The 23,070-nt window shown below is 38.2% G+C and overlaps 2 protein-coding genes across 3 annotated transcripts; both read left to right on the forward strand.

The window, feature by feature from the left end:
* Nucleotides 1-621: 621 nt before the first annotated feature.
* On the forward strand, nt 622-20,029 carry LOC122642746 (E3 ubiquitin-protein ligase DIS1-like). Of its 2 annotated transcripts, XM_043836324.1 has the most exons (5): nt 622-793; nt 3,844-4,074; nt 6,918-7,304; nt 7,784-8,106; nt 20,019-20,029. In XM_043836324.1, exons 2-4 carry the CDS (start codon nt 3,865-3,867, stop codon nt 8,102-8,104), a joined length of 918 nt encoding a protein of 305 aa, XP_043692259.1. In that variant the 5' UTR covers nt 622-793; nt 3,844-3,864; the 3' UTR covers nt 8,105-8,106; nt 20,019-20,029. The 2 variants fall into 2 exon arrangements, with proteins under 2 accessions (XP_043692259.1, XP_043692257.1); XM_043836322.1 differs by lacking the exon at nt 20,019-20,029 and having other exon boundaries at nt 623-793; nt 7,784-8,275.
* LOC122643364 (subtilisin-like protease SBT4.10) lies at nt 15,470-21,521 on the forward strand. The gene is made up of 10 exons (XM_043836989.1): nt 15,470-15,588; nt 17,808-17,905; nt 18,009-18,100; nt 18,223-18,460; nt 19,035-19,545; nt 19,901-19,999; nt 20,095-20,321; nt 20,481-20,595; nt 20,670-20,883; nt 20,980-21,521. Exons 1-10 carry the CDS (start codon nt 15,487-15,489, stop codon nt 21,501-21,503), a joined length of 2,220 nt encoding a protein of 739 aa, XP_043692924.1. The 5' UTR covers nt 15,470-15,486; the 3' UTR covers nt 21,504-21,521.
* The last annotated feature ends 1,549 nt before the right edge of the window (nt 21,522-23,070 follow it).

The raw sequence follows: 23,070 nt of genomic DNA on the forward strand, positions 1-23,070 counted from the left end.
ATTAGGTTAGTAGTTTCTATATAGAATGAAATGCGAACGTCCGGAAAAATGGAAAAAACGTTTAAGCTTTCACATTGCCACCTAAGATCTAAGATTTCTTATAAAAAAAACGAAAGAGATCCAAGATTTGAAAACACGTTTTCGTGGACTTCCCCAATTTAAAATTCAAAATTGAAATTAGATCCTTCGGAAGATTTTTAAAAATTTAAATTGCGTTATGTAATAAGCCCATCTGCCCATAAAATGGAAAAATAAATACTATGGACTTGAAAATTGAAATCACAGCTCAAACCGTGAGTCCCCGTGAGTCCGTGACCAGCATAGTATTTAATGGCCTTAGACAGATTGACAGCATATGATGTTGCTACTGTTACTCTCTACCCTCTCAGACAGTACTGTAGCCAGTTCTCTTTGCAGACAACCCGTCAACCCCAGTTTCCCGTCCTTTTAGTTTTCTTTCTCCCGTCACTCTTCTCTCTTTTCCTGATTCAAACTTCAAATAAAACCCATCACCGTACGCTTACGGTTTTGTTATTATATTACCAGATCTTGAAAATTCCCAGACGACCGGAGAGTTCAGACCCCACGTTTTCTCCCTCGCTTTGTATCTTACCTATAAGTGTTGGACCCTTTACGCTTTTCTCTCTCTCCCAATTTCCCAACTGCTTTAATTTGAATCTCTTCAGATTCGTCTGTTATTAAATAAGCTAGCCGTTAACTGAGGAATCCCTCTACCACTAAGGCGTTGGATTTGCTCTCATGGGTATCTTTTGATCTGAGGAGGCATTACCAGGCAAGCCCTTTCCCTTTTATTCTTTCTGGGCTTGATTTAGTGGTTTCGGATTTTTCGTCTTTTTGGGTTCGGCTGATTCTCGACTTTCTGTTGGTTCTTTAAAAAAGATTAATTTTTTTTTCTCTGATGCTGTTCTCCGAGATATGTTTGGTTTGTTTGGGTTTCCATTTGCATCTTTTTCTGGGTATACTATTGTTTTAATGTTTTCTTGGTGGGGATTGGGGATGCCAGTTTTGTAGATATTGCTGAGGATTGGGTTGGTGTATTGTTTAGACTTATTTCGAGTTTCTCCCATAGAACTGTTATTGTTTTATTGCTTGGGTGTTTTATGTTCTGATATCATGTTTGGATGGAGCTTCTCAATCCAGCAAAAGATTATACTTGATGTGTAACATATGGATGAAGAATAGGATGTAATGACATTTTTCGCTAATCTTTCTGATGAAATATGGCTAATGCAATGCTGAGAGTTCATTTGGCTCTGGCTGTAAGAGTTGTTTGAGGACGGCAATGCATGTAGTTGAATTCGTATTGTTGCCTTGTATGTCAGAGCTTGGCACCTGTCACGAGATTTGTAGTTCTGGCAATGCGAATTAACTTTGTGATGATTGTTGTGCCTTAGATGTATTGAAGAGGTTAATTTAATAGTTGATAATCTGTGTGGTGATACAGACGGGCCTGGGTTCTGGATGTTTGTTTCTTCTGAGTGCTGGTAATTGGGTTGAATTGTTAAAATTCCATCAGAAATTTTATTTTAGAGACAGGCAACCAAGATGTTGAACCATTTTGTGCTTTGATGAAATTGAGCCTAGACCTTATTCACTGGGTAATAATTCAAACTGCAGGCGGGAATCCTCTGTTTGCTTTTTTACTTTACTGATTATTTTTTTGAGTTGATAGTTGATACACTTGTCTAGGGTCAGAATTTGCTCTGTTTACAGTGCATCCAAATTTGCAATGTTTAGTTATTGTTAATGATGAAGGTAAGGCAATGGATTATGAAGTGAAAATATATGGACATGAGTGTTATTGCAATATTGAATTTTATTTGATGTATTACAAAATTCAAACGGTTATGTTGGAGCTTGATGCTTGAAATTAGGATGCTTTAGGGGTAACAATTTCTTGTTCTCACTCTGTCAGTGCTAATAGGGAGTCTTATGCCATGCAAAAGCTGATGTAGCAGATCTACACCTTTCAAATTGTGGGAACTTTCTGGATTAGTCACACGTTCAGATGACGTGACAAGTCAACTTTAGCCCTGTAGGGCACCTTTTATTGCACTTTTCTTCATCAAGAGTTCAATATTTTTTTTTGGGTAAGGGCTGTTGAATATTCTTAAAGGGAGACCTCTTCTATGGCATAATGCTGAAGAGCTTAAATTTGCCCCATGGAAAAGGAGTGTTCTGAGGAACAGGTGGAATTGCTTTAGGAAAAGTTAGCAGAGAGGTCCAGTTAACTGGATAAGGGTTTAAGATCTAAAAAATGAGACTTCTGATTGAGGAACACAATTAAGTATTTAAGGAAAATTGATATCTGAAAACCGTAAAACAAAATCAGAATGAACAGAAGAAATCAGGGACTGAAAGTCTGACAGGTTGCTCTTTCTAGAATGGGATGAGCAGGACTGGTTGATTGGCATATATCTGAAGTCTTAAGGACAATTATCAAATTATTGCAAGGGAATATTGGGATCAGTAATAGAAGGTTGTGGTTAGAATGATTCTTATTTGTCTTTTTGGGTTAGGGTCATTGACAGCAGGTGATTTCAGGGAACAAAAAGAAGCCATTACAGGTTTACCGCAGGCTGCGGTTCGGTTGTGAGGGATGTAGACTGGGTTTTGTTGAAGGGATTTGGGTGGTAATTGAAGGATTAGGAAAGATTGAAAGTGATTTAGTGCTTGAAATTAGAGAGGACATAAGGCCACAGTACATTTTTTACTGAACCTAATTACAGAATTGTAAATTTTAATCCGACCAATACAACTTGAGACAAGTGACCAACATTATATGACAATAAGATGCCTCAACTCAGTGACATAATATTACTAGTTCACAACTCCAATTCCATATCTGATATTAATAGTAATTTCCGTTTCAGTCCAGCTCTCATATCAATTCTTATGCATTAAAAATTCTAGTTGGTTTTCTTCTTTTTGATAATAAGAATTTAATGATATAAAATGCTACAACCCTATAAAGATAGAAAGTGCTACAACCCTTTCTCTTATTTACTTAAAAACACTTGCAGACTGATTCATCATGGATTTTACTAGTTGTTAGCTAAGGGAAAAGAAAAACCACCCCTTTGCTGCACTGTTGACACATGGAATTTATTTAAATCTTTATGTTTCTTTATCCTTTTTGTTTTCTAAATCTAATTCTAGTTATGTAAAGCAAGGAAGCAACCCACAGAACATGAATCTCTGTGTGCTCAACAAAGCCTCCTCAGTATATCTCACAGCTTAATGTTGTGAATAGGCGAGGCATTGGCAATACAGGCCTTGTTGTTGTTGTTGTTGTGTTTTTTTTAACAGAAGGCCTCAGTATGCAATTTCTGTTGGCTACTGTGTGGTAGGAATGTCATGGCTGTACTTCTGAATTGTATTCAACCAGTTGCAGTCGACTATGGAGACACCTTTCTTAAGATATATGTGGATCTCACTGCCTCCGATGTCTCTTGCTCCAAAATTTACCTTCATAAAGTACGTATGGAGCTTTAATATGAATACATTTTCCTTCTATTTTAGAATTTCAATAATCTATCCAATATACTGTCGTAAATGTAAATGTTTTACGGCATGGTCACCAAAATTGGATTCTTTTATTAAGTAGGACGACCTAATGAATCATTAACTTCAACGTAATTTCCTGAACATAAATATGGAGCTTGTGTGCCAATGAAAACAATAATCTGCTGGTACATTTAACTGGTTGGTTTCTTCTTTTGTTTGAATGTTTATTATTGTATTTTCTGTTTTTTGCAAAAGATGTGAAGTATACGTTACATGAATAATGTGATTGACTTGATTGCATATTTTTGCTTACAGGCAACTGACTGCTATTTAGCAATGGCATCTCCAACTACTTATACTGATGATATGAGGTCCAAGCCTGACATTGTTGATCTTCCGAACAGTAAAGACATGATGGAAATCTGTGAAAATGCAAATGATCCTTCTCAACATGCTACAAAACCTAACATGACAGTTGCTAGCAGTGTTCGTGAATTGTTAGAGTGTCCAGTATGCTTAAATGCTATGTACCCTCCCATCCATCAGGTTTGTTCAGTGTGGCTACTATTCAGACAAACTCAATGAAATTGTTTTGATTTTTTAAATTACCAGTATTGGATGGGATTGATTCAATGTATCATAGCTAGTGAATTGGTTGATCCAGTAGTATCAAGCTTTTACTGCCTGGATTTGTCTGATCCATGGGCTGGATCAGCTGATCTAGGCAGTCTAGAATTGTCTTGATCTGGATTTATACTGGCTGTCTTTCTTGCTTTCTTCCTGTCCTTTTTTAAATTCTTTTTAGCTTGAAAGAGTATGCAAAACGGTTGGAGGAGTAGCACAACCCTTATTTTGAACCAATCCTAAACCAATCTTTATTTATGCAAAACAGTTGGAGTAGTAGCACAACCCTTATTCCGAACCAATACTGAATCAATCTTTATTTATGCAAAACAGTTGGAGTAGTAGCACAACCCTTATTCCGAACCAATACTGAACCAATATTTATTTTGTGATTGAGCAAAGTCGTAAAAGAACAAATTCTATAATGAATAATAACTGAGTTGAATTGCTGAAACAAGTCCAAACAACTTATCAACAAGAAAAAAAAAAAGAGATGGCTGGACTGAGAATCCTCACTCTCTTCCAAGAAATCATCAAAGTTAAAAGCAGCATGAAAACCTCCAAAACAACATTTCAGGATAAGACCACCCCTACCCCCTCCCCCCCGGAAAAAAAAAAGTTCAAGAGAATGGGGAGGCAGAGGCTTGAAATTTGGAGCAGCCAACTGTTCTGCTGTCTATGGTTGGTATTTACTTGGAATGATAGCTCTCTTCCATGGGTTGAATTCATTCATCAATGAGGAAGCAATGAAGGAGAGACGTTGGCAGTTCTGGAAGCAACAACTGTTTAGCTGTCTATAGTTGGTATTTATGTGGAGCAGAAGCTGTTGTACCTTTTTTTTTATTATTTAATTTCTTGTTGATTGTGGGGTTTCTTTTTTTTTTTTTAATTTTTTGGGTGGGGGTTGGAGTTTTTTGAATCTACTCAACAATGTGGGAAGCAACGAGGTATGTTGTTGGATATGCAAGCCAAGGGGGGCAGAAACGGGTTTTGTATTATAGCCGTTATTTTTTATATCAGCCACGAATTTATGAATTAGGTTTAATTTGAGGTTTTTTTTATTTTTTTAGGAAGGGTGTGGGGAAGGAGAGAGGACCAATTCCTTTTGATGCTCAAAATGAAACAAGCCATAATAGCTTCTAGTAAGACCTTCATGGTTTGCTAAGGGTATATTTGGGTAGCTTCTAGCTTCTACCTTGTAGATTTCCGGCCACCAAATTCTTGAGACCAAAGGGAGGACCCAACCAGAATACTCAGTTTGGAATCTTTACTGCCAAACAAGCAAGAAGCCTAGGCTTCTGGGCCTCTGGCGCCAAGAGTCAGTAAAGATTCCAAAGCGACAGCATTGGTTGGACATGCCTTTTTGCCCCCTGGACCTGATGCTTTACCCAAGCATGCACGAAGGATGGATTATAATCCTCTTCAGTGTGGGCATCTGGCGGTGCACTGCAGTGCGGCCCTGAGAGCTCGACACGTGGAAGAAGCTTCATCCAACGGTGCGAGCTCGGTGCAAGATAGTTTTTTTTTCTTCTTCTCGAGTTTGACACCCGTTGGATTTCACATCTTCCACGTGTCGAGTTCTCAGGCCCGCACTGCAGTGCACTGCAAGATTAGGGCACTGCAGAGGATGTTTTTTCCACTAAGGACTCAACATGATCCAGGTCAGCCACTGAGAGAAAGTTACATTCTGCCACAAATTCCATATTTCCTACTACTAATAAAAGACCAATAATAAATTTTTTGATTTACATTATCGCTGTTCTCAATCATGCAACTCTATTTAGCCTCCTCAAGAATCAATACATATTGATAATGCTGAAGTGGGCTTCCCTTGTGGGGTCCAAGTCCTCATGCCAAATAAGCACTTACACCAACGAAATTTAGCCCTAGGCCTTTGTTTTATGTCTCTAGGAAGTTTAATAGATCCCATCGATTCATTAAAGTGCTAGAAAGATGGGGTAGGATTTGTTTGAAATCACATGGCTTTATGATTTTGGAAAATGTTGATGTAGGTAGTCAGGCTGTAAATGTATTATCTTGTGATGAAGGATAAGGATTTCCTGCATATTGACTTGACGATTCTCCCTGGACCAAATTTTCATTCTTCCCTCTTTTGAAATTTTAAAGTTTTGAGTAAGCAAAGATAAAACAATATGATTTCTGTAGCCTTGTGGCACAGAGCTGCTCGAACTTGCCATCTGAAATGATGTTAGTTCGGAGAAACATATAGGTGCATTTCCAGCTGCTACTTGATCTTACATTTGATCACTGAAAACTTTCAGTAGAGAACATGCCCTCTTTTTCATATGGAAATTCTTGCTTTTGATTGCTAACACTTCTCTCTTGATTTTGTGCTTAAGTTTTAACGTAGGGAATGTTTTCTTGGTACTTCTTCTTTTCTGTTTTCATCCGCCTCTATACCTTTGAAATAGTCCAAGTTATTTTTTTTGAAAAAAAAAAAAAACTTCCTACATCATCTTCATAATTTTGCTACCTGCTCAGAGTTAGCGAATGTTAATGCTCATTCTTGTAGGGGTTTCCTTCAGAGCCTTGCTATTGTAGTTGGTTGTAGTGTCATTTTGGATTTGAATATTTTAGAGTAATTGTGATGGAGGTTTACTGCTATTATTGTCCAGTATATATTCAGTAAGCATCAACATTGTTAATTGTCAGTTTGGCTTTTGTGTTGGGAGCCTTTATTTACTTAAATGATAGATTGAATTGAATTAAATTAGTTTTCTTTTCTAATCTCCTTGTGGTCGCAGTGTTCAAATGGCCACACATTATGTTCTGGTTGCAAGCCTAGGGTGCACAATCGCTGCCCAACTTGCCGGCATGAACTTGGCAATATAAGATGTCTTGCGCTAGAGAAGATTGCGGCCTCTCTTGAACTTCCTTGCAAGTATCAAAGTTTTGGGTGCACTGGCATATTCCCATACTATAGCAAGCTAAAGCATGAATCACAATGTGCATGTAGACCCTACAACTGTCCATATGCCGGTTCAGAGTGCACTGTCATCGGTGATATCCCTTATCTGGTTTCCCACCTGAAAGATGACCACAAAGTGGACATGCACAGTGGCAATACTTTCAACCATCGATATGTGAAATCTAATCCACATGAAGTAGAGAATGCCACATGGATGTTAACGGTACTACTGTTTGAGTACTTTTTTCCCTTTTTAAATTTTGCCTTTATACTGCTTTTGTTTAATGCAGAAGGTTTTCTTTGGTCAAGCTTCAGCCTTCTCTCTGCACATATGGCTGTTTCTAGCCATGTGGAGAGAGGACAAGGCCAGTCCGGATTTCCCATCTGATTGTTGAACCTTGTATTTGCAACTTGTACAGTTCCCTTGTCCACATCATATTATGCCTACCTTTTCTTGGATAGTCCCCCCAAGAATGGAATTTCAGCAGTTTCAGAATGGGGTTTCTCTTGCCTGTGGAATGGCTACTGGGAAACTAAATAAAGTGGCTGATGTGACTGGAGGGGTAGAAACCTCTAGTTCCTGCCTGATCAGCAGGTAACCATCCAGAAAACAGGTCTGGATGGCTGTCATGTGACCCTGCTAAATTTGTTTTTATTAAGATGCGACTGATTTTCATTTTCTTCTTTGTTTTTTTTTTGTAGGTTTTCAGTTGCTTCGGACAGTATTTCTGTCTGCATTTTGAGGCATTCCAACTTGGGATGGCACCAGTGTATATAGCATTCTTGCGGTTTATGGGTGATGACAATGACGCCAAGAACTACAGTTACAGTCTTGAAGTGGGTGGCAATGGAAGGAAGATAATATGGCAAGGGGTTCCTAGAAGCATAAGGGACAGCCACAGGAAGGTGCGTGACAGTTTAGATGGTCTCATTATCCAACGTAACATGGCTCTCTTCTTCTCAGGTGGAGACAGGAAGGAGTTGAAGCTGAGGGTCACTGGTAGGATTTGGAAAGAACAATGAGGGTCTCACTAAAATTTATTTAGTAGTTCTCATGAATAGTTAGTTGTCTGTCTTCTGTTCATGTATTTTGTGTTGAAGGCAAAATCTCTTTTGCTTATGGGATGCATTGAATACATGAATGGAAAGACAATCATATTAAAATAGGAAAATTGTTACAAAGAAATTGTTCATGCATGAGTATTTCATGGATTTGCATCTGCTGTGTAACTGTGTGAACCTAATATTAGCAATGCAATGGATGAATATTTCATTAAAAATGGATTGATATTTCGGAAGGTGTGAACAGATGACCACTGATTCGAATTGGTCAGAACCAGGATTGGCCTTGGCTGATTCTGATCTGAATTGGCCGATCCGGCTGATCTGATCCCGATTCTTATAGAACTGCTCAGGAATAACAATGCTGAGTTTCATGCATAACTTATGGAGTAACTTGTCCAATGACATGTGGCAGATATGATGTTTAGAAGGTCTATTTTAATTTCTAAGAGGTCTGTCAAAATGACTTAGGACCCAAGTCCTCATATGATGCTTTCCTTGGCTGTTACCTGTGGTGATAAAGGTTTGTTTTAATTTGTTATATTCTTATGTACTGGAATGAGGCAAAAATTATCTGAGTACAGATGAGTTGATCATTCTAACCATTGGATATAGCCCTTGTTTCTTTCAATGGTCCCTGTGTTTCAAAATTTTAATATTTTCAGGCATTTTGGGAACATACTAATACCCCATAGGGGTTTGTGAACCTTAGGATGGTGGGTGAACTGTCCTCTATGGGTGGAAGGAAACTTAGTCCAATATTATATTGCCACCCAAGGGTGGACAACACATTTAGAGTTTGGGCTGCATAGGAGTGCATGAAATCACCGCTCCAGCCCTATGAATTTAAGAATACCATCCATGTGGGTAACCTTGTGCAGGGTATCATTGGCCCCGTACTGGTGCAGGGGCAACACAACCAGACAACGATCTCTAACCCAATATAATTCTATTTCAATAGTAAACTTATGGGGGATGAGTCTCTGCATGTTGGGCTGTTGATTGACATTTAGCCAACACATGCTTATTTGGTCATGTATCTGAATTGGATTACAAGGATGTAGAGGGGCTGATAGGTTCTCGTACGAGAGAACCATTCTTGTACGCCCTTAGGTGCACAATGGAATCCAACAGACGCCACACAACCAGACAACGATCTCTTACCCAATATGCAACAAACTTAGCAAAGAAATTAGTCTGGATACCAAGATAAGTATAGATAAACACTAGTGTGAAGATCCAATATAGTCTCTGAAAATCTTCTTGCAGCAGCCTTGCCTCGGTTTCTTAGTGAGCAATCATCAATGTTAATTTTAAACCAGTTTTTTTGACTTTTACACCAACGGATCTCATGAATGTGTTGTGTTGAGGTTTTTAAGGACTATATGGGTATTTTGATAAATTTTCTGTATAGGGTTTCACTATAAATTTGTAGCAAGAGTTCTTTCTCTATATTGCAAATCTGAGAGAGGTGTGAGGAACGAGCGACTGTAATCCTATTCTCCATTGATAGTGAAATAGATCTCATCTCATCGTGAATGTAGGCAACCTTGCCAAACCACGTAAATCTTTGTGCGCATTGTGTGATTGTGTTTGCGATTTCCAATCTTCTCTGCATCGTGTTAGGTTTTACATGTTGCACATCTGTAAGACTGTGGAATACTAAATAATCTGAAAATTCCAAGTTCCAAAACTAATTCACAATGAATATTTTTCATCAAACAAGACGCATCACAAATCTCCTTGCCAATCATCTTCCGCAATATTATCAGAGTTTGATTTTCTCTCCATCTAGAACAGTTATCTCGCAAGAGGAAGAACATAAGCAACAAATAGAAGCCAAATGGACACCCAAAACAAAAACTGCTTAATAGTGGGAAAACGATTGTGTAAAGCATTGTAAACTAGAAACTGAAAATCGGGGTTTAACTATTTGAGGATCTTGAGCAAACTTACTTGTACCAGTTGGGCTTGTTGGAATTTCTCAAAGTAGCCTTAGTGGCATTTGTTGATAGATGAGATTTCGAAATATCACATAGATGGATGATCCATAGTTTTAACCCGATATGGGGAAAAAGAACGTTGTCTGGTCGTGTGGCCCCTGTGTTCTTACACAGGAGTGCATGAAATCACCGCTCCAGCCCTATGAATTTAAGAATACCATCCATATTGATACCCTTGTGCACAGTATCATTGGCCCCGTATTGGTGCAGAGGCAACACAAAAAGACAACGATCTCTAACCCAATATAATTCTCTTCCGATAATAAACTTATGGGGGATGAGTCTCTGGCATGTTGGGCTGTTGATTGACATATAACCAACACATGCTTATTTGGTCATGTATCTAAATTGGATTACAAGGATGTAGAGGAGCTGATAGGTTCTCGTACGAGAGAACCATTCTTGTACGCCCTTAGGTGCACAATGGAATCCAACAGATGCCACACAACCAGACAACGATCTCTTACCAATATACTTTTTCCAATAAGGGAAGCAGTTTTTTGTACGGGAGTGTGGCCTACGCTAGCACTCCCATGTGTCTATCTCTCTCCTCCTTAAAGCAAGGGGGCAAATGTATCTTTTCACTTGGGGAGGAGAGAGATAGACTCATGGGAGTGCTGGCGTAGGCCACACTCCCGGACAGAGAACTTTTTTCCTTCCAATAATTAACTTTAGGGGATGAGTCTCTGGTATGTTGGGCTGTTGACTGACATATAGCCAACACATGCTTACTGGGTCATGTATTTGAATTGGATTACAAAGATGTATAAGAGGGGCGGATTAGGTTCTCATACGAGAACCATTCTTGTACGCCCTTAGGTGCACAGATGGAATCCAAGAGAGTGAGTGGATTCCAAATATCCACCTAAGGGCGTACAAGAATGGTTTTTTCGTACAATAACCTGATCCAGTCTCGATTGCATCTAAAAGACATGGCTGAAGTGAGCCCTACATTTGGCTTGAAAGGATGGCCCATCTAGATTAATTTGTCTTGACCGTTGGTAAGATAATCAAAATCCATGTGAAAATAAATAACTATTACAACTAATTAAAAATTAAAAATAAAAGAAGGGAGAGGGTTTCTTGAAAGGTGGCGGGACTTATGGTCCAACACGGGAACTAATGGGAGTATGCACAGAAGCATCAACAGGAGTAGGATATTTGCCTTTTATGAGATAAGGTGATCATTTGACACCCCTCTACACCCACACTGTCTTTTATAGTTCATTTTTTCCATAAAAGAATTAAGGATGGTATCCTGTTTATTTTTAAAGAAAATTCAAAATTCTTTCAATAAATTCATTTCAACAGTCGAGTGATTTGACCGATTGATTTGAACCACCTCATTCGAATTTGTCTGGGCACCCTTTTATTTGTAAAGAATTTTCACAAAAGCTGGTTATTGCTTTTCGGGCTCAGCTAATGAAGTAAGGGGTCAGACCTGGGTTGAGTATGAATGCTTCCTTTGTCCAAACAAGTTTTCAAAAAAGAAAGGGATCCGATATGAAGACCCTTGCCTTTGACAAAGAGCTATTGCTTAATATACGCACGCTATTTACTGCAGAAACACCCTAAGCCTCAACTCTTAACTCGGGAAAGTTTGAATCACTTACTAGTAAATATAGTGAGTTCCCTCTTTCACAGTAAGAAAAGAAAAAGTAGATAGACATTGATTGATCAAACGAGAGGGTTTATAGGCAATAGTGACAGGGAAGACAAACAAAACAACTTTGTAGCGGGAGCAATGGCTTCCTTGCGTGTTTGATTGCTGACTCCACTTTTTATGGCTCATTCTTTCTTTACATTCAAGAGCTTGATCATAGAGCGCAATGCCTCTTTTAGTATTTTAGCATAAAAAAGGTATAAAATTTCCGTTCTACTTGATTGTTGGAAATTTGATCTTTAATCTAAAGAAAGGTAAAATCCGAAATAAGAAATTGCCCCAAGAATGAAATAGGTACCTTTGAATTTTAATTTTCATAAAAAAATAAGTTGCTAATGGTAGGAACTAATAATAGTTTTTATGATCATTCTACCATTGAGAGGGTAGAATTGCAAATTTATCCTTATACTTACCCCTAGGCCCTAACCCATCTCCAGCGTACCTTTGCAAACCAGCCTCACCTAGATATGTATTCTGATCGGATAGATATCCCTAAACGTAGGGCTGCAAGTTTGGCCTAGTCAGCCCGAACCCGCCCTGGTCTGCCTTGAGCCTGAATCGGGCCTGAGCTAAAGATTTCTGGCCCTGAGGACGTGTTAGGGCCAGAAATTCATGGTCCTGAGTCAGGGTCAGGTCGGGTCAGGGTTGAGACCTCGGGCTCAATCCGACCCTAATTTTGATTTGAAGAAAATTCTTTATTTATTAAAAGGGAAGCAGTTTTCTGTATGGGAGTGTGGCCTACACCAGCACTCTTATGTGTCTATCTCTCTCCTCCTTAAAACAAGGGGGCAGAGGTGTCTTTTCACATGGGGAGGAGAGAGACAGACTCATGGGAGTGCTGGCGTAGGCCACACTCCAGGACAGAGAACTTTTTCCCTTATTAAAAAATAGAATTTATTGTGCATATAAACAAGTGCCTAGCGCACTTGTGTAACCCAGACCTTCCTCCCCCTTGCAATCTGAAAGTACCACAATTAGAGGTGCAAGTTTGGCCCCGCCCTGAGCCCAAAATGGGCCTAGGTTGAGATATTTGGCCCTGAGTCAGGGTCAGGTCGGGCCAGGGTTGAGGCCTCTGGCTAAGCCTAATCCAGCCCAGCCCGACCATGTTGGAAATTTCTGGCCCTGAGTTAGGGTCATGTCGGGCCAAGGTTGAGTCCTCTGGCTAAGCCTGACCTAGCCCAGCCCGACTCTGCTGGAAATTTCTAGCCTTGAGTTAGGGTCATGTCGGGCTAGGGTTGAGGCCTCTGGCTAAGCCTGACCCAGCTTGGCCCGACCCTGTTTTAAGTTATATTATAAAATATGTATTGATATAATATATGTTATAAACTTTAAACGTAACCCACATTTTGTTATATAATATATTATATATGAAGACAATAAGTGATATAATATTACAATATTATTTTACGTAAAATTGAAAATTTTCTCCGCGGCCCATTTTAGCCCATGCATTTCCTTCTCCCTCCCCATGATGAGGGCCAGGGTCAGTCTGGTCCGACCCTAAGGGCGGGTCAGGGTTGGATTTTTTTGGCCCTGAGTCAAGGTCGGGTCGGGCCTGGGCCCAACTAAGGGGACTTAGGGTTGAGTTAGGGTTCTATAAAGCTCGGCCCAACCCGACCCTGTTGCAGCCCTAACCACAATGATAACTAACGGAGAACCAGTTTCTCAATGTAAGGAAAAGAAAAAACCAAAAATCAACAATAGCAGGGCAACTTCCTCGACAAGTTTGCAGATCCTAGTGAGAAACCCTAATGGCGGAAATGCTAATTCCAATGGCAGTTTAAGCCAAGGGCAAGGGGAAGACTTAGAGCCGAGTCTGTTATTGAGGCTGCAACCCTTTAAAGTCGTTGGTAGACCTAGATACAAATTCAGATCCATTCTCAAAATTTCTTTTTTGAGGGGAAGTAAATAAAACCCTAAAAATTTCTTTAAGCAATTAATCTTCAAACATGGTGGCGATCAGATTTGCAGAGAAATGGTTCAATCAATTTTGCTGTTACCAAACCTTGAAAATTTTTCACTCTCCAAGATGAAACCTCTCGATTTGCAGGTAGAATAGAGCTGGGAGGAGTAGTAGCTCTTAATTTGCAGATCTCCGGAACACTTAAACCCAGGTTGGTGGTTAGTTGCAGGTCATCGGAGAAACTGGTGGTCGTCAGAAATGGGATTGAAATCATTTAGAAGAAGGCAAATTAATCATATAGACATTTATCTAACATTTTGGACTTTTGGGTCCAGAGGGTACCAGGGGCCACGTCTGTAATTTTTAGAAACACAGGGCAGAAAGTATAATTTAGGCATTCATCAAAGGAGGTCTGTGTAATTTATCCAAAAAACACACAAAATCATGGGTTTAAGCCAACCGGTTGCGCTCTAGACGTGGCTCTAACACCTAGACACAATAACCACCTAACCGCATTGAAAATGACCATCTTTCTGTATGAAAACGTGGAAATCACATGGGGGCAAGGCGGTCATTTCCAAGGCAGTTAGGTGGTTATGTGTTAAAGGCGTTGGAGCCATGCCTAGAGTGCTACCGAGTAGCTTTCCTTTTCCGTAAAATCATGGATCTTTATCCTCTCAGGTTCCCTGCCTAGTACAGTTTGTCTGGTTCCTCTCACATGGGGGGTGGGGGTGGAAATGACCACCTTACCCCCTACCCGAACACGTTGCCCGAATGGGGTCCACCCCCTCTTATTAGAGGCACTGGGGAACTGTACTGAGTAGAGAACTTGAGATAATAATTTTCCCTAAAATCATACACAACCACGAAAAATTTAGTGTAATTTGTCACAAATGCCCATATCCACTCCAACAAACTAGAAAATCTTAGGGGAAGAGAGATGCACAACTAGTGGGGGAAAATGTGGGATAGAGGCTTAGGCTTGGTTATTTGACATCTCCCACCTGATTTCATCCTTTCGGTCTGTAAAAATTATGAAACAACCTAGGTCTTACATTACTCCAGTAGATAAACTTTCCAGGTATGCTAGACTTAACAAATTCTCTTCTGAGGACGTACTTTACTGTTAATGTAGGTATTATGTTTAATGAATGAATTTTCATTTTCTTCACCAAAAAAAAAAAAAAAAAAAAAAAAAAACATGTGATATAACAAACTACAAACTTTGTGAGTGAAGGAACTGCTCTTCCCCCACCCCCACCCCCACCCCCACCTTCACCTTGAATTTTTATCGCCTGCAGTTTCCTGCCTGGTACGGTTCCCTAGTGCCTCTAATAAAAGGGGGTGGACCCCACCCGACCCCACTGGTGGATGCATGTAACAACCTCCTAGTAATAAATAGATTCCATGCATTTAGATAAAGTGTCATGCATTGGTGGATATTTAGTATCATAAAGTAATTATTAACTATATTTGGTAAATGGATATAAATGTTTAAACAGTTTTTGAATTTAAATACGGTCACTCTTGGAATTTTCTATCAAAGAAAGTTGTTGACTCGGCACAACTGGTGGGGAAGTTACTTGGTAGCATGGGAGGTTAGGGAAATATACTGAAGATATGACAAGAGTCATTCAATTTCTTATGACTTTACCAAGTTCACAAGTAAGGTCATAGCATTAATTATAGTCTTTTTCAACAGATTTCCTTCTCTATATAAAAGATAGGAGATAGACAGTGAATTGAAGGAGAGTACTTGGAGTGTACCCTTTCAATGGCTAACATGAGAACTTATTCATTATTCCTAATCAATTTTCTGTTTATCTTCTCAAGTACTCTCAATGGTTTCTTTGCTGCTGCAGCTACAGAGAAGAAGGTAAAACATTTATCATAATCTTGTTTTAGCTGTAATTTCACATTGGTTCATTATATAAAAAATCACTTTGGTGGGTTGGGCCACCATGATTCAATTGGCCATATGTGCATTGGAGGTGCCCCTGGTTTATTTTCTTCTTTTTCATTTTTTTTTGTTTTTTTGTTTCAGCCCTTGAGATACACTGATTGAGAGTGAAAAGAATAAATCCCTATGAAACCCAAACTAGATGTTGACTAATTGAGGATGAAAATAATCAATATGTAGGAGTAGTTTGCATAAACAGGAAAACTTCTTTCCTATTTTGGTTATCTGAAAAATTTTCTTCTACATGGTTTTTACTAAGAATGTAAATGGTTCAAATTTACGAATTGAGTATACCACTATCCGTATTCGTATCTAATTAGCTTTTGAATGGATCATAAAATAGGGAGAATGTTCTTTGTGCCGCAGCGCAGGCTGCACCCAGGCACATGCAGCCTGTGCAGGGGGGCAGGGTGGTCATTGCGCCTACCCCCATGTGCCTGAGCGCAACCTGCGCTGTGGCACAGAGAACATCACCCTTTTATAATATTATTAAAACTTTTAACTTAATCAAATCTTTGTAGTCGAATCTAAACCGATCGGATAATATCTAGTCTAAAATTGAATTTGAACTGATTTGAATAGTTTGATCATTATGTCTGCAGCTAGCCAGCCACAATGAAGCAACCTTCCTGTTGCACCCAAGGCCCGCCCTCAGCATCAATCATTCTTACATTTAATTAATTTTCAAATTTTCTATACTTTAGTTTTTATTGTTAAGGCATAGGGTTAGTTTAGAGGCTATATATGGTTAGAACTTTTCCTTAGCAATCTCGTTTATGGTTTTGATTTGGAATATAATTTATTTTTATTTATTTCATTCTTATGTTTGGATTTATATTTTTGTTTCTTCCATGGTTTGTGATTTGAAATAGTTTATGTTGTGGAAATATTTTACCATGAGGTTTACGTTTTTTTATTTATTATTAATAGGTGAAAAAACGCTAACTGGTGTTGTGCTTGGGCGTGTACTTGCATCTAGACACATCCCAAACATGAAAAGACCGGCACTACCCCCTTGAAAGGCAGAAAGGACCAGAGGTAGCACCGGTCTTTTCATGTTAGGCTGTGTCTGGGCATAGGTACACGACCAAACACAACACCGGTTAGCATTCCTTTTCCCATATTAATCTTCTTGACCTTCAGATTGTTGCATGGTCCAAAGAAATAGATTGGAATTGGTAGAATTTTCGGACCCGATTCTTATGTCAAATTTCTATAATCGGCTTTTGAAATCGATCATAAATGAACTTGGTTCTTCATTTTTGGTCATTTTTTTTTCCCTTCTGTTAGTCGATGGAATAGCAGAAAACCAATGAAACTTAACTATCGTACTAAGATCTACAAGTCTTTTGAACAAAAAATAAAAAATATTAGGTCTGAAAATATTTGCTTCCTTCCAATTTTATTTTCTAGAGTTTCAGTAGATTCTAGACCAATTTCGATAGCCCATTTTACGTCCGATTTTGCATTTTTAAACCTTCTTTTGTTGTGTAGAAAATTTTTGTTGTATCTAGTTTTTCATATTTCCACTTTACAATATTAGACTTTTAATTGGCATTTGGTTCTTGTGTTTCTATCAAATCAAAAATTTTTTATTTTGATATTTTTAAGGTTTTAAATTTAAAGGGGTTGGTTAGCGAGAAAAGCTTCAAAGTACATAGCTTTCTTCCATGTGGTTGTATCTATTGGCATCCAACATTTGCAAATGTGTTGTCCATGTCATGATCTACTTATAGGTTGATTTTTAGTCAAATCCAAAATTGTTGCGATAGATCCACAATAAATTTTTTTTTTTAAATTGTTTGAAATTGGTAATTGTATTAAAAAACAAAAAATAGAGACTATTAAAATTGAAAACTCGAAAAACCCCTGGTGAAGCAACATGATATACAAATTTGACATGTGGCTTATCTAGTAACTCTTACTCCGTTGATGAAAATTCAAACTAGCCTTCCTTAGTCCACCAAAAAAAAATCTCATTTCACCGTGAGTGAGTGAAAAGAAAACTCAGTCCAATTTAAGAGAAAGTTTTTCTTCATCACGCGATGAAGGTTCACCACACCATCCTAAGGTTCGAACTCCCAATGTCCTGATAAAAACTGTACAAGAGTTATGTAATTTATGATTTGATGTAGGTTTATATTGCATATATGGGTGAAGTATCGAAGGGTGAGGATGCGTTCAACATAGAGTCTGTTCATTTGGGCTTGTTAGAACAAGTCCTTGACACAAGGTGCACATGGTTTCAGGCTTTCTACTTTTCTCAAAGATGGTTTGATTTCTAAAGGAGTTTTTTTTCCCCCTCATATCAAAACTTTGTGTGTTTAATGATGCAGCTCAGCAAGAGAATCCTTGGTTTACAGCTACAGAAAGAGTTTTAATGGGTTTGCAGCTGAGCTCACAGAGCAAGAACAAAAGAAGCTCAAGGGTAATAGTTGTTGAACAATAATCGTTTTCTGGTTTCTGATTTTCAGTTTCTGCTTATATTTTCATCTTATAGATAATGTGGAAAGTAGTAACCATGTTCCCTCCCACACCAAAAAATTGCAGGCATGGAAGGTGTAGTCTCTGTATTTCCAAGTAAAATTCTGCAACTTGACACAACAAGATCATGGGATTTCTTGGGTTTCCCAACCACTGTAAAGAGAATGCCTCCTGTTGAGAGTGATGTCATTATCGGAGTGATTGATACTGGTATCTGGCCTGAATCTGAGAGCTTCAATGATAATGGAATTGGACCTCCCCCAAGCAAATGGAAGGGTATTTGCCAAAACTTCACATGTAACAAGTAAGAATTTTACTCATCAATACTATTTCTTTCTTTTGACAAGTTATGGTCTTCTATTTAGCCCTGTACCATATGGAACACAAGAACAAACCCTGCTCTATCTTTTCCATTTTACTTTTTTCCTTTGAGTGATTTCCTGTCAAAAATGGATATATTGATGTTTATCTCTATCTGATCACTGAGAAAAACCCTGCCAAGAACTTTAGTGAGACATTAAAACCCAGAATCCAGATTGGTTTGCCTCTTTCCAACCTTTTATCATAACCAAGTCTTAGAAAAAGCATCAGTATATGAAATATAGAATTCAAAGTCAGGTGATAGAATCCCCAGAAGGACTCAGAATCACTAGTTTACTACTAATTCCTGCTGTCTTTCTATACCCTGCTTGCTCATTTGGTTTTGAATCTGTTGAACATATCACTTTGTTGTATAGACTTTTGGTAATATTTCTTCCACCTATATATTTTGCTACAAATGAACTCAAGAAAAGATGTTTCTGCTTTGTATGAGCTCTCCATTGATCAAGAAATAAGTAGATCATTGACTTCGACCTTTTGTTTAATGTAACTTACAGCAAGATTGTTGGAGCACGGTTTTACAATGCCAAAGCATCATACAGCCCAGAAGAACAGTCTCCTCGGGATTTTAATGGGCATGGAAGTCACACTGCTTCTACAGTAGCAGGCGATGAAGTTAAAAATACAAGCCTCTATGGTCTTGCTGAAGGGACAGCAAGAGGAGCTGTTCCCTCTGCAAGGATTGCTGTATACAAAGTGTGTTGGAGTTTTGGGTGCACTGACCATGATATCTTGGCTGCATTCGATGATGCAATTGCAGACGGTGTTGATATCTTATCAGTTTCTCTTGGGGCTCCATACGCTAGAGCTTTCTTCGAAGATGTTCTTGCAATTGGATCATTTCATGCAATGAAGAAAGGCATCCTTACCTCTGCTTCAGCAGGAAACAGAGGACCATCAAAAGCAACTACTACAAATAATGCCCCATGGGTGTTGGCTGTAGCAGCAAGCAGCACAGATCGTCGGATCATAAGCAATGTCACTACAGGCAATAATATTACCATGATGGTGAGAGTGCTTATTCCAGTTTCCTTTTCTTATATATAGATATATATATATATATTTTACTTTTACCCCCTTAGATATTGCTCAAGGCATGGAAACATCCATACTTCAAATATCTTTCTATTCTTGTATATTAGCAAGAACCTTGACTTATGGGTTAAGATGGCCTTTGGGTGTATGTAGATAGTCCAATTAACCATAGTTTGCAGTGGGTTTAATCAATCTAAAGTTGTTGAAGGAGGAATAGTCATTCATCTGATAGGTTCTGAGAGATAGTTCAGTTTCTTTCCAGTTTCTTTGTGTAGTACATGTATACTTACTTACATGTTCTGATGTAATTTTCCTCTTGATTAATTAGGGACATGCTGTAAATACTTTCCCCACACAGAAAAATTACTATCCCATCATATATGCAGTTAACGCAATGCGTAGCTCTTCAAATATTGAATATGCAAGGTAAATGACATATTAGTGAGATGTCCATTTTCTTTCTTGTTTCTCTGTTAAAAAATAGACATGATTCTCCTATTACTTGCCTCCCCCTCTCCTTAATTCAGGAGGTGTCTTGCTGGTGCTTTGGACAAAGATTTAGTGAAAGGGAAGATTGTCTACTGCAATAAGTTCTCCAGTGGTGGTGGACCCTTCCTTGCTAATGCTCCTGGAATGGTGGTTCTAGATGATGCTGGATGGGATGATACACCCTTTAGTTATCCTCTACCAGCAACGGCTCTTACCGTTGATCAAGGCAGAAAATTTGAAGAGTATTTGAATAGTACCAGGTTAAATGAATGGAAGGAACATGCTCTGTCTTTTAAGTTTTATGAGTCAGTTTGGAACATAGCAAAGAAAACCTTTTACTCTGGAGTTTTTCTCTTTTCACTTGCTGTCTTTGTGTTTGATCTTATGTTAATAGTGGTGTCATCTTTTCGTCCATATAGGAATCCTGTGGCCATGATTTACAAAAGTCAAGCTATTCATGACCCTAAAGCTCCATATGTAGTTTCATTTTCATCAAGAGGGGGATCCAGCCCTCTTTCAGCAAATATTCTCAAGGTACTTCACCTTTACAAAATTTTAATTGCTTCCATATTTTCTTCAACACCAATATGTTATTTTTTATATCACAGCCGGACTTAAGTGCTCCAGGAGTAGACATCTTAGCAGCATGGTCTCCGAAAGGCATAGTCTCAAATTTTGAAGGGGATAAGCGATCCGTAATGTACAACATTATATCTGGAACATCAATGTCTTGCCCACATGCAACCGGTGCTGCTGCCTATGTCAAAACATTTCATCCATCATGGTCTCCTGCGGCAATTAAATCTGCTCTAATGACAACAGGTGATTTTCCCTCTTCCATTAGTATCAAAGTAACATAATAAACAACATAAAATTTTTAAACTTTAACACTTTCATATTCTTGCTTTTCTTTTTTAGCTTCTCCCATGAATGATAGCTATAATCAAGAGGCTGAATTGGCTTATGGTGCTGGTCAAATTGATCCATTAAAGGCTATAAATCCTGGTCTTGTGTATGATCTTCAGAAGAGTGACTACATACAAGAGCTGTGCAACATGGGATTTAAACCATCAATTATTAAAATCATTGCCGGAGAAGATGTCATTTGTGAGAAGGTTATTAAAGAATTAAATTCTCTTCTAAACTACCCTTCCATTGGTGCTGGAGTCCATGCCAATGCATCCTTCACACTACATTTCCCAAGGACAGTTACAAACGTTGACATATCTAATTCCACATACAAGGTGACAATTGGCTTGCAACCACTTCTACATATCACTGTTAATCCTAATGTTCTATCTTTTAAGTCTTTGAATGAGAAGCAACAGTTCACTGTCAATGTTAGTGGAGCAGCAATTCCCCATGATTCAGTTGTCTCTACTTGGCTATTATGGTCTGATGGCATACATAATGTAAGAAGTCCCATTGTTTTTTGGGCATAATGGGACTTGTGTATCAGTCTACTTTGTACTAGAACCATATTTTCAATAAATTTCTAATTCAAAGCTAGGCTTGTTGCTGTTCCATTTAGATTGTTTACTAATACTGCTAAGACATCAGAATTTGAATTTTCAAAAGTTCTTTTGCCATTGAAACAAAAGGGCCCAAAATGAAAGAACATTTTAAAAGCATGTAACTGCCCACAGCCCATCCAACAAGTTTCACTTTTGGGCTCAATGGTGTATAGGAGCATGGCATTGGTTGTAGACCTGTTTACTGATTTTACCTTACCCTAGTTTGCTTTGGGAATATTTCCCAAAATATTCAAGATTGTAGGTTCTTCTATTTGATATCTACTCTAAGCTTAAGCTAACCTGCATAATCCGAGTTTAGGTCAGGACTACTAGGAACTCTTTTTAATCAAGAAGAGAGTATCTACAAGAAAAATTCTAGAATTAAGTGGTTAACTCTAGGAGATTCTAATACGAATTTTCCCACAAGTCTATGAGTGCTAGGCAGAGTCTTAATTCCATTTATAGACTAAGAGATCCTGAGGATTCCCTCACCTCTAATCCGAACGAGATTAAAACTGTTTTTGTTTCCCATTCCTCCAAGCAATTCATTCCTTCAGTTCTTAATCCCTTGGATCCTATTTTGCAGGAAATTCCTTTTATGAAGGTCCCTCCTGATTTTCATAGGATTTTTTAACCTATTTCATCTGAGGAGTTTCTTAGTGCAATCAAAGCTCATAAGGCTAAAAAAGCTCCAGGCTTGATGGTTTTAGCTATGGGTTTTTTCTGGTTACTTGGGACATTGTTAAGTTAAGGAAGTTTGTAGGTTTTTCCTGAGCCATCAAAGATTCAAATCATCAATCATACTTTTATTTGTCTTGTTCTTAGGCATGAAAGGATAGATTTTGACTCATTTTTTTGGTCCATCTCTCTTGTGAACATTCTTTATAAGTTTATTACAAACATCATTGATAATAGACTTAAGCAAGTCATAATCAAGCAATTTTATCTATAGTAGAAATATTACAGATAATATTCTTTTATTTCATGAAATAGTAGGGATTTTTAGAGGAAAAATCATCCAACTACTTTTCTCCTCAAACTAATTATTTATAAGGCTTTTGATTCAATTAGGTAGGATTACATCAATCATCTTTTACCTAGGATGGACTCCCTATCTTTCCTCTATTGTTATCTATTGCCATAGATGGACTTTTCAAAATCCCTGAGATTAGAATTGGTGTGAACTTCATTCAACCTCTTCCTAGGTCCAAGGTGTAGACATTGAATTTATCACTCCTAGTGACCTTTCGGACAACGAGAGCCAATTTATTCTCAGACTATTTGTTCAATAGCTCATCAGATTTGTAAGTTTAAGCATATAGGCAGTGGAATTTTTCACGATTTTAGTCCAATAGAATTTCAACGTATTTGCCTAAAAATCTCTTTTTGAAACTCAGATTATTCCACCATTTATAGACTAGATTCCAACAATAAAAACAATAGTCGTTATGATTTTAAATGGATTTTTTTTTTTTTTTTTTGTAAATTGCTCTTG

This window comes from Telopea speciosissima, chromosome 10 (genome assembly GCF_018873765.1).
Source record: "Telopea speciosissima isolate NSW1024214 ecotype Mountain lineage chromosome 10, Tspe_v1, whole genome shotgun sequence".
Classification (NCBI taxonomy): Eukaryota; Viridiplantae; Streptophyta; class Magnoliopsida; order Proteales; family Proteaceae; genus Telopea; species Telopea speciosissima.